The 13,159-nt window shown below is 35.3% G+C and overlaps 1 protein-coding gene across 1 annotated transcript in view; it reads right to left on the reverse strand.

The window, feature by feature from the left end:
- Cdc37 (cell division cycle protein 37) overlaps window positions 1–13,159 on the reverse strand; it is a 152,719-nt gene that overhangs the window by 40,823 nt on the left and 98,737 nt on the right. Inside the window, exon 7 of the mRNA XM_090405988.1 lies at window positions 11,195–11,310. Coding sequence (XP_090262114.1) covers window positions 11,195–11,310 — 116 coding nt within the window. The remainder of the gene's footprint in view (window positions 1–11,194; window positions 11,311–13,159) is intronic.

Below are 13,159 nucleotides of genomic sequence, written 5' to 3' on the forward strand. Positions count from 1 at the left end.
ACAAATGTAGCCTTTGTGATGGAAAATCATGTTGGATTCTGAAGCAAATAATAATTACTCTAATATCTACATAATCAGAATCCAACAGCATCATCCACAAGCAATTCATCGACATCATTCTGGCTAAATGTATCAAAACCTTCTCCACCAATTTCACGTGCCAAAGTAATGATTTCAGCTGATAATGTAGATGCTTGAATGGTTGCACTGTTTGCAACACATCCAGGCCAAGCTTCTTTCCAGCAGGCATTTAAAGTTTGTGGTCTTATTTCAGCGATAGCAGATGCAACATGATTTAAGAAGTTCAAAATAAAATATTTTTTCCAAACGTCATTACTGTTAATGATTCATTTTCTAGTTAATCCGATATAAATTAAAAAGTGTGCTTACCGTAATATTTTTTAAAAGTAGCAATTATGCCTTGATCTAATGGCTGAATAATTCTTGTTGTATTGGGTGGAAAAAACACTACCTGCACATTTGGACATTCTAAATGCAGATGACTAAGTGCATTGTCAACAATTAATAAAACTTTAAAATCGAAAGCTTTTTGCTTCATATGTGTTTCCACTTCTGGTACAATGCAGCAGTTGTTACCCAGGCCTTTGTATTAGCCATCCAATGTGCCGGCAGTTGTTTTAGATCTTTATCTTTTAGAGCACTTGGTCTTAAAGATCAATTTTCTAGGAGGGATTTCAACATTCGATCCCCTGCTGCATTGCTACAAAGTAACAACGTTACTCAATCTTTCCTTGCTTTAAACCCACTTGCTTTTTTCTCAGACTTTGCGATGCAAGTTCGACTAGGCATTTTCTTCCAAAACAATCCTGTTTCGTCAGCGTTAAACACTTGATCGGGACAATATCCACCATCTTCAATAATTTTGGCTAACTTCTCTTGAAAATTTTTGGCTGCTTCTTCATCTGCTGCTGCAGCCTCACCTGTAATCTTCACATTATGAAATGCATTCCTTTTTAAAAAACTGGTTAGCCATCCTTTGCTAGCCGAAAATTCTTTATCAGTCTGGGAAGTGGAAGTAGATGGCTCCAATTACTTCATCTGTTTCATAAAACCGAAGAGCTTTTTGTTTAATTAAATAACCACTTATAGGAATTCTTCGAGTTAATTCTTCAATCCAAATTGAGAGGGCTTGTTCCTTTTTTCTAATTATTATTATTATTATTATTATTACGTAACACCTCCAGGGAGTCCAATGACTCATTGAGGGAGGGCACTCTACAACTTTGTCTCCACTGCTCAATCCACCAACTACCATCATCTACAGCACCATCTACTGCCCATCATCATCACTAGTATTTTCACAGACAATCACAAACATCCATGCCCATGGTGGGATTCGAACTCGCAGCCTTTTGGCTGGAGAGCAGATACGCTGACCACTCGGCCAACCAGGCTGGCAACAAAGCATCTCTTGAGTACGATGATAATTTGGCACTTAGTTTTGAACCAGAAATGACAGGTTTTCTTATTGCAACTTCATTATTTTTAATTGCTCTTATAGTAGATTCACCTAAATTAAAATGTTTATCAATTACCATAAATCCCTCTCCTTTTGCTAAGCAATCTAAAATTGCAATTTTCATTTCCAAAGAAATTGCTTTTCTTTTCTCCATTGGGCCAAATTAAGTCTTTAAAATAAAAATTAGCAAAATTTAGACTTACGATAATGAAAAAGCAAACACTTTCTCACATGCAAAATTAAACTTCACAGACATGCTTACACGTTACTCACGTTATGCCAGAATGTGCTGCAACACACTGTTCGTTATGTACAATGGTACATAATAAAAATTTGAAAAAAAGATATGCATAAAAAAGAGACCCGAGTGTACATTACAATGGTACAACATGATTAGACAATATGCTAGTGGAGGGCCACCCAGTGATAAAAGTGACCCTCCCCCCCACCCCAACAGCTTTTGAATAGAACCAGGGAAAACAGCAAAAAAGCTACTGGAACAGTTTCAACAGAATTTGGAGGGTCAAAAGGAAGCATCAAATGAAAAGAAGTCTACAGAGGAATTATAGGAATGGCATGTCAATATTACTGGCATTACTAAGCAAAGTACAAAGAAATAAAGAGATAAGATCCTGCTAAATAATAAGTAAAATATGATTGATTCAGGTGCCAGTGATCAGTTAAAGCTTGAAGTGGTGCTAGCAATCAATACTAAACACACAGTGAATGAGAGACATCTTCACATAGGATCATGTTGACAAAGGTTAAATTATAGAGAGCAATAATATGTAGAGAAAAAGGAAAGCTGTTTCTGGTTGAGAGTTTAACAATAGAGCAGAATACAAATCCCAGACATTAGAATGAAAAAAATTTTTGGAAAAAACTGCAGGGCTAATAAAAATAGTAACTACCAGTTGATTTCTGCTTCATGACAAAGATTATCATTATTTATATGAAGTTCTAAAATAAAATGTGCAAAAATGCATACAGAGACAACACATACACACAGAAATGTACAAATTTGAAACAAGAAGTGACTATCATTTAGTTTTAAGCATCATAAAAAGGAATATCCCATTGAGAAAGGGGAGGAGGGAGGTGACATTATGTGAATCCAATTCAAGAAAGGCTGATAACCTATAATATATTAATATTCATTCTAATAAGTTATGGAGATAACTACCATTTAAAATAATCAAAGGACTATAATAGATTATTATTTATAGTGAATAGGATAAGCATTACATAATCCAGAAACTCTGTTCTAGATAATACCAAACACAGAACATTTTTAAAGCGACTTCAAGGCCACCAAGGATAGTTACTTTGTGAATGTTATATATTAGATATTTTGTGACTGTTATCTTAAGATGAACTCCTACTCAACTGTAATATTTCTTTTATTCAACATTAGAAGATGCTCAATTAAGTCTTTAGATATTTTGCCTCACGATTTGAACTGTTTCACTTGTTCATTGTCGCATATAAACTGCAACGTGTTGTTTGGCTCAGAAGATGCTGGGTTTGAAATCCTGCAAAATATAAGCATTTTTAAAAATCTTTGTGTAATTTAGTTTTGTTTGATGTTGCAATGCCATTAAAATTAAAATAAGTTATGTAATTAGGTATAATTTTTAGTGAAGATGCCAAATTAAATATGAAAATAAGTAACAGAACAACAAACCTATTATTATAGAAAGTCAACTGAATAATATGGAATAAGAGAGAAATTAGTCAAAACGGTAAACTAACAGCACACAAGACAGTATTCAAACCAATTTTAATTTATGGATCTGAGAGTTATGTTAAAAATCAAAGTCCAGAGAGAGAGAGAGAGAGTAAATATGAAGACTTTAATACAATGCTGCTATTGAGTCAATGGAAGCACTATTAAAAACTGATATTTGTATTAAAAGTGTGTATTAACAGAATGTTTTCTAAAGTAACAACTGTTATACATAGAATGAACTTAAATTAATGGTGAATACAACAATGGGATATCAGATACATGGATCGTTTGTGCTGTATAACAACTATCACGTCCTAATTAACAGATATGTAGTTCTTAGATGTACATGAAGCAAAGCTGGTTTAAAATGAGACCTTGGTTTTGATTACACTGGGCTGGACAATGCAGCATTCTGATAGATTCTTTGAATCTACATAGCTGTTGAATTCAATGTATGCCATTCCTGTGAGCTGCCAAAAGTACCTGATATTTTCTTTTAGTGGTAAGAAATGCTAATCCCAGTTTGTGTCTGCTGTCTTTTCCCATTTTTGACCATTAAGCACCCCTTGGGTGCTTAAGGGTCAAAGCTGTATAACTGAGAGGAGACCTCCACATAACCTTTAAAGGAATGCGGAGAACTGACCAGGGCTTCTGACCTAATGTCCAATCCTCACCTTCTCATGATGCACCCTGTTGGGTATCTACTAGGATACTGAACGAACGAGGATGGGCTGGCAATTTGGGATTTAGCCGACCAAATTGTATTCTTATTGGTTAAACCAAAATAAAAAATGATGGTACAACATGACAACATTTTATGCCGGCTGGGGCATCGCACGGTTAAACAAGGCCCCCGTTGTTTTCGCCAGGGAACCAGGACGAACAGCGAAAAGTCAGCTACTGGAACAAATCTGAAAACAAACCCCAACTCAACATCACCAGAGTTAAAGATCGGTACTATCAATGTAAGAAGCCTGAATGGCAAAGAAATGGAGCTAGCGGAGGAATTAGATAAGTACCAGATCAACATAATAGGGGTGACTGAAACAAAAAAGACAAAAACTGGTGAGATCTTTCTGAGCAATAAATACAAAATGTGATATTCAGGCAATGACAATCAAGGAAAAGAAGAAGTAGCCATAGTATTCAACACAAAATACGAGGCTAATCTTCTTGAATGGCAGACAGTCTCAAGTAGAGTAATGTGGGCAAATATGAGAATGGGGAACTGGACAATGAGACTTATTTGTGCCTATGGTCTCACAGAAGGTTCTACTAAGGTAGAAGTGGAGGAATTTTTTTCAGGCTTTAGAAAAAGCAACTGACACAATGAAAAAGGAAAAGTTGGTCCTTGTTGAAGATCTAAATAGCAGAGTAGGAAATGATTGTGAGACATACAAAAATATTTTGGGAAAATTTGGAGAAAAGAGCAAAGCTAACAATAATGGCAAATACCTGTTGGGTTTCTGCTCAGGATATCGACTGGTTATTACTAACACCATGTTCCAACATAAAAATGTGCACAAATTCACATGGAGAGAAGAGGCTAGGAATAAGAAAAGTCTCATTGACTATGTTATTGTTGATAGTGATGTTTTCTCCCTGGTGCAGGACACCAGAGTGTACAGAGGATTTGAAATTGGAAGTGATCACTATTTAGTCTTGAGCAGGATAAAAGTGAATTTCATATTGAAAAGAATAACATGTAAGAAAGTTTTAAAGCGAATAAAAGTTGAGCAGCTCTCAGATGTGAACTGTAGACTAAAATACACAAAGATTATTGAAGAAAAAATGAAAGAGTTTGAAAACATGAATCAAACCTTGGAGATTCAGTGGCAAACCTTGAAGAAAACCCAGATTGATTCAGCCAGAGAGGCATGTGGTGAGGTTGTCTGCAAGGATAGAAAAATCAGAACTCCATGGTGGACACAAGAAGTAAAAGAGGCAGTGAAGGAAAAGAAGAAAGCATATCAAAAGTTCCTGACAAATAAGTCAGCTTGTGCTCTTAGAGAATACAGAGATAAATATAAGAACGTTAAACACTGTGTAAAACCAGCTAAACAAAGTAATGGGAGGACTTTGGCAAGAACATAGAAAATAAATATCAAGAAGGTGGCAAAATATTCTGGACGCTGTTGAAGAAGCTTAGGAATGGAGGAAAGAGTGCTGTAAAAGGAGTTAAAGATGATAAAGATAACATGAAAACGGGAGAAAAAGATATCCTTGAAGTATGGAGTAATTACTTCGAAAAACTGCTAAATGAAACAAGCAGTGATGACAGCTCAGTGGTAAAAAACACTGACCAGGCATGCATGCAGTCAGGAATACATATCCATACTTGAAGCAGAAAAAGCCATCAAAGGCTTGAAATGTGAAAAGGCAGCTGGAGTAGATGATATTTGACCAGAAATGCTGAAGTATGGTGGCATAAGAGTCTTACAATGGCTGCACTGCATAGTTCAGAAAGCCTGGACAGAGGGACGAATTCCCGATTATTGGAGTAGAGCTCTCATAGTGCCCATATATAAAAAGGGAAGTAAAACTGAAATTACAGAGGTATTTCCCTACTGAGTGTTCCTGGAAAGATCTATGCAGGTATACTTGAGAATTGTGGAAGAAAAGCTTGGTGAAGAACAAGCTGGATTTAGGACAAACAGAGGCTGTCAGGATCAGATCTTCACTTTACAACAAATAGTTGAGAAAGCATGGGAATATAACAAAGATCTGTATTTAAGTTTTATCGATTTGGAAAAGGAATATGATAAGGTGCCAAGAAAGAAGCTATTCAATACGCTGCAGTTATATGGCATGAATGGGGCATTATATCAAGCAATAATTAGTCTTTATTTGAGTTGTAAGTCAGCAGTTAGAATTGAAGGAAGTACAGGAAGATGGTTTAATGTTAAATCTGGTGTGAGACAAGGATGTACATTATCCCCTCTGTTATTCATTATCTATATGGATCACATTATGAAGGAAAGTGGTATTAAACATATCAAAATTGGAGATGTTAATGTCAGCTCTTTCTTTATGCGGATGATGTTATACTTCTAAATAAATCCGCTACAAGTCTGCAAGATTCTCTGACTAAATTAAATAGCTGTTGTAATAGATATGGTATGAAGGTCAGCAATAAAAAGACAAAGACAATGAAATTAGGCAGAATCATTGAAAATGTCAACTGTGCTGTGAATGGAGAACCTGTGGAACAAGTAAAACATTCCAGCTACTTAGGCACGATTTTTACTGAAGATGGTAAATTAAATATAGAAATAGACAACAGAATCAGCAAAGCTGGTATGGTGGGAAGTCAATTGAATAAATTCATATGGAATAAGAGAGAAATTAGTCGGAACACTAAATTAGCTGTATACAAGACGGTGTTCAAACCAGTTTTAACTTATGGATCTGAGAGCTGGGTCAGAAGTAAAACACTTGACCCAAGACTAGAGACTGCAGATATGAGAGTCCTGAGGAAGATTAGAGGCATGAACAGATGGCATCAATGGCAATATCATTTTAAAAACGAGGATATTAGGAAAGAACTTGACATTGTCAGCATTCAGGAATGCATTAGCGGAGCTAATCTCAGGTGGTATGGTCACCTAAACAGAATGGGAGAGGAAAGATTAGCAAAACAAGTGTTCTCTGCCAGGTTGGCGGCAAAACGACCCAGAAAAAGACCAAGATATAGGTGGATTGATATGGTAAAGTGCCTTAGACGATAGAAATATAAGATCTAATAATGTTGGAGTCTTGACAAGTAACAGACTGATTTGGAGGAAAATTGTAGATAGGAAGTTAGTAATGATATAATTTTTTCACGTAGTACTATCATATCCTGTACACCCCCTTGTGGGTACATGGCAGGAATTTGATGATGTCTTTTCCCATATCTGACATACTCTTTCATATGGATCTTTCCAATTCCATATGAAAGAACAGGTCAAAGATAGTCCCATCTGCTGACAGCAGATACTCAAAAAAAAATTTGTATACTCCTGATCGCTTGAGTAAGGCAAGGAAACTGCACCTTTGTATTTGAATTATGCAATAGCTTGTAAGATGCTATTAGGATGTTATTTAGGAGTACCTCAATGAGATACATTATTTCCTTGTTTCCTTATCTCATCACTAGATCATCAAATCATCATGTAGTAGTTGTTTGATAACAACTACTAGATGATGATTTGATGTAGAATGCCAGCATCTTGATTTGGAAGAAAATTGTTGATAGGAAGCTAGTAATGATGTAAGTTCTTCATGTAATACTATTATAACATCCTGTAAACTCCTTGCGGGTACATGTCAGGAATTTGATAATCCAAGTGTCTTCCAGTGTTTAAGATTTTCTGTATACTTCAAATGACTGTCTGTCATAGTACACTATTGAGACAAGAACATTTTTTAAAATGTTCCTGTCTCGTTATCTCTTTCTATGTTCTATCGCTTTCAACTTCCACTGTGAACTGGACTTTGTGGTTTCAAAGTTATTGAAATTGTAAAGGGATTCTTTGGAACCTGACCAGATGAAGAATATATATCATGTACCTAAGCTAAATCTAGCTTTTATTAGGTATCTATGGAGATGTCTTTTCAAATGATTCCATAAATGCACTAAATGAAATGAGTGGAAGGGTCTTCAAACTTAAAGTTTGAAGACCCTTCCACTCATTTCACATTCTGGATAACACATTCTTGGATAACAAGAATGTGTTATCCAGACAATGCTTAAATAGCTTAATGGTGTCTGGCAGAAAAATGCTAGTTGGCCGAGTGGATAGCATACCCGCTCTCCAAAAAACAGATTGTGGGTTCAAATCCCAACCTTACATGATTGTTTGTAAAAGCCTGCTCTAGACGAGCATGAGAGCTCTTTGAGTTTAATAGGGCTTATCTTGACTATAAAAAAAATATATATAAAATAAATAATACGATGTCTTCTCTTAGAACATTGGTAAAAAGGCTAATAACATCTAAATTGAACAGTATATCTGTCAGATCTAAATTAATATCCTTGATCTTGCCAAGGAAGCCCTTAGGAAAAATAATCACCCAAACAGTCTTATTCTCCTCTCAAGAGATCAAAATTTTGTGTGCATGTAATATCTGCTATGCTGGACAGACAGGATGATCTGGAGAGATCAGCGGAATATGTCAAAAAAAGCAGAAAAACAGCAGGAACACAAATCAGGTTTAACATTTCATCCCGCCAAAGAAAAATACAAGGTACTTCGGCAGCTCACAGGAATGACATATATCGAAATAGATTCAAAGAGGCCATCAAAATGCTACGTTGTCCAACCCAGTGTGACCAAAACTAAGGTTTTATTTTACATCAACTTCATTTGCTGTACAAACTGTGAATTAAATACAATAACCAATGTATACAACAATGCAATAATGAGCCACACAGCTGGCATCTCGATGGCATGTTCACATCTAGTTTAAGTTCATTCTACGTATGATAGCTGTTGTTACTTTAGAAATCACTCCGTTAATAAAAGCTTTTTTTTTTTTTCAAATTTATAATGTATCCTGAAAGCCATAAATGGATAACCTACACCCCTCAAGTGAAGGTTATTTATAACTCGCTGTGACTATTATGAAGCGGTACTGCATTACTGGCCACTGAATTAATTATCTAAGTCATATCACTTTAATGCAACAGGATTCTGGAGAGTAAAATTATTTATTATCATACCAACTGCATACATCTAACTAAATAAAAAATTTCATACAGACTGAATTAGTACTGCAATTAATATATTTTTTTTTAATGATTTTACACGAGTCAAGTACTAAAACTTGTTTGAATTCCAAACAGAAATAAGATGTCTCAATGAATTTTGGCAGTGATTCTGAATACTAAATTCAACGAAATCTATCAGCAAAAGCAACAATGCTATTTGTATTGGTGTATAAACACATATGGATGAATAAAAATTGCAACCCTAACAAATACTTGTGTATCAAAAGACTTTCACAAAATATTTTATTTTGTGAATTTTACAAAATTCACAAAATAAAATTAAATAAACTGTTACATTTTTCTCAAGATCCCATTACATATCACCAGTTGTGAACCCTCTTCTTGAGATCCTTGCTTCTGAGTTATGAGTAGTAAAACATCAAGCAATCTAGTTATATAATAGCTCATGAAAATCTCAATAGTGCAGGAAGTATTGTCCACAACTTGCTACAAGGCATACTGAAATAACATAATCAATACAAAATAAATGCAGTGCAGCAGCTAACATGAAATGGTTCCTCCCCTCCTTTTACATTACTTAGTACTAACATACAAAGCCTCTATAGTTCAATCGTTACAGACGAGGCCCTTTGGTTGGAAAGACCTGGGTTCGATTCCCATTTAAGATGTGAGGAACTTTTATCTGGTCTCTTTCGACTAAAGGTGAGTTAGCCAGTCTCATATACGGAGGTAGGAGGTTTTTTCACCCGGAAACTCGCTTTTTTCATCCCCCTGAACAGGCAAACTGGTCCTATGAACACATGCATCTGCAGCCATAAAAACTGTAATCCCCAATGCCAGACTCCGAGACAAGCCGGCTGAGGTTTCCCACAGTTACATAATCAGAGAACCCTGCACCAAGCAGGATAAAAATGCTATGAAAAGGAAGAAGTAGTAACTACATACATGCAGATAGTAGCACCTTTGGGATCATTCTATAGTTGAATGAGATATATTTTAAATTAAATGGTGCAGAAAGCAAACATCTGTGTATCCACAATGTGTGACTGCAATCTTTACATTACTATAATGAGTGGGTTCATGGCTAATATTATCTTATGGACAATGGTTCCAATCAACCATTTTAGTTTTAGAAGATTCAACATTTTGCTCATAAATGGGGATGTTTTTCACTTAATTATTCCTCTTAGATGAAGATTTGAACCAACCATGAGTGCATCATTTTGCACAATCTCCTCTAACACTTGGCACAGGCATAGGAGGCTTGCCCTACTTCAGAGTCTATCAAAAAAATATCATTCAAACTCACTGAACAAATTGACATTAAGGATAATATTCAAGATAATGTTTTTCTGATGTCTTATTTGTTATGGCTAACATATGAGAACAAAAGACACTTTTTACTTTCAGTGCTCTGTTGAATTTTCCTAAATTGAACAGTTAACTTAATTGATCTGATGTATGATGTGATTAAATAAAGGGGATAGCCCATTCAATTCAAACCCGGTGTTACACTGTTACACCCTGATATCTTAAGAATGTAAAATTCTCAGTTATCATGGTGTAACATGAAGAATAAATAAAATAAATTAGAACCCTGCATAAAAGATAATAGTTGAATTAATTAAAAGAAAAAGAAAGATTCTTGAATCCAATAAAATATATAAAATATAAAGGTTTTGTTAAACTAACTAACAAAAGAAAGAATATATTAATATTGTGATATGATTTAAATGAGAAAAGTTAAATAAATAAGACAGAAAAGGATTAGTCATAAAAGATGGTATGTGAGAGGCTAGAGATTAAGTTATTAAGTAAGTTCATAGAAAATTTTTGAAAGGGGATTAAATTAGAGGCTAGCAAAGAAAAACAACAGAAAATCGCTTAGGGTCAATTCCCGGATTGAGACATCGTTACGGGCCCGCCGATCAAATGACGTTTGGCAGAAAAACGCCACCCTAATTGGTCAGTGAAGTAAAATCAAGTAGGGGGTGGAGAAAAGAAGTTAGATAAAGTGCTGTTAGGAGAACAGGTATAAAAGGATTGGTATGCGAGTTAAGTGGGTTATAGCACATATAATGTAACACCAGGTTTGAATATATGCACCAGGTCAGTACATATAATGTAACACTGCTATTTTTGAACTTTTCATCCAGTGTCTATTTATTCCCATATGGTTTGAATATCATTCACCTGAAGAATGCTGCTCAATTATCCATTCACAAACAACTTTTTATATAAATAAACTCAAACTGATTAATCAACATCTTACCTGGAAAAAAAAGTAGATACGCAAGCTCTTGGATCAACATCTAACTGTTTAGCCAATTCTAAAATGTACTGCATACATATACATTGGTGTGCAACATGTTCCATCAATTGATGTTTCTGAAATCACAAACATATCTAAATAATTTAGTAACAAATGAGAAGTAATTATGGAATAAATTTTATATAGTTATAATGAATTAGAATATTATTACATCTCCAGGAAGTGAAGGACTGATATCATTGAGGGAGGCCTTACAGCACCCACACTAGCTGTCATACTTTCTCTTGAACTCATTCACACTAGATGCACTCATTACTTCAACAGTTTTACTGTTGAAGCAATGAGCATCTACAGTGAAACTGTTCCACTCACTCATGGCTGTGTAAGAGAAAAATCTAGATCCCATCCATTTCTTAACTGCACACAAACTGAACTTCTACAGATGCCCCCTTGTCCCCCTCCACCTTCCATATAACGGAAAATTTAACCAACATTCTATAATGCCCTCTCAAAAATTCAGACCTCTATCATGTCACCCCTTTTTTCTCGTGTCTACCAGTGTCTGCAGTCCATATATTCTTAATCTATCCTCATAATCTACATTTCATAATTCTGATATCATCTTTATAACTTTTCTTTGCAGCCCCTCAAAACCCAGGAGACCAAATCTGCACACAGTAATCAAGATGTTGTCATATCAAGACATTGTAAAGAAGCAAAATGAGTTCCATATTTTTAATGCAACTATCCCCTGAATTGCATTTGCAATTTTTGCTATGTGACCTTTGAACTTCAAATTCCTGTCGGTTAATGCAAGCATAATCCCAGCAATATAATATGCTGGTGGACAGTTCCATGCCAAAGTGCATAACCTACACTTTGGTGTAGGTTATGCAGTTTACACTTACTAACAATGATTGATAGCCATTATTGTTTGTCAAATCACTCTGTAAATGCTGTATATCAGTATTATCTCTGAATGCTCTGACTATCATCAACTGAAGATTTCCTTTTAAGTCCCTTTTCAATATCATTGAAATATATAATAAACAACTATGGTTCAAAGACTGATCCTGGAGCACACACACCACTGGTCACCTTAAATCTGGCAGATTCATACCTCCCACATACCACTTTCTGATATCTGTCTGTCAGTCCCCACTTATCCAAGTCAATAGTTTACATTCCAATCCCATATTCTACAGTTCATGCAACGGCCTTTCATGTGATATCTTATAAAATGCCTTAGCAAAGTCCAACAGCATCATAATGTATTCATTCCCTTCATCCAGCTCAATAACATTATTATAAAATATGAGAAATGCTTCCACATGACCTCGCTTAGTAAACTGATGCTGCTCCTTGCAAAGTATAGCTTCTTTGTTCACCCATTTCTATATGTGAGCTCTTGTTAACTTCTCTGAAATCTCACCACCACTTCAGACATATTGATAGGCTGATAGTTTACACACATCAGTCTTTGCACCAGGCTTGTGCAATGGAATTATCATACATTCTTTCCATTCCTTTGGAATCTTTCCTGAGCTAAGACTCAAATTATGCAAACATATCATAAGCCTTGCCTGTTTGGTTGAACATTCCTTTAGCATACATGCTGATATCCCAATCTTTCTTTTTGATGAATTCTTAACCACATCATGCAAAAGTTTGAGAATCTCCTTCTCATGCCTTTTATCTTTTCATCCAACATAGTGGTATCACTGTGCACTATGTTACATACACCAGTTGATAATCTTGGCAAAGTGAGCACTGAATTATTTGAACTACTACGTCTGCTTCTAATACAAGTTTACTATCTGCATTCAAGTGAATGCTATTCTTCCTTTTACTTACAGAATAACAATAAAATTCTTTTTGGATTGCCTTTAGTCTGCACAACCATTTCTTTTTCCAAGTCTTACAAGAATATTTTAACAAGTGTATTTGAGCCTTTAGAGAACGAAA

The sequence above is a fragment of the Typopeltis vanoorti genome, chromosome 16 (genome assembly GCF_054136105.1).
Source record: "Typopeltis vanoorti isolate ZY-2024b chromosome 16, IOZ_Tvanoo_1.0, whole genome shotgun sequence".
Lineage (NCBI taxonomy): Eukaryota > Metazoa > Arthropoda > Arachnida > Uropygi > Thelyphonidae > Typopeltis > Typopeltis vanoorti.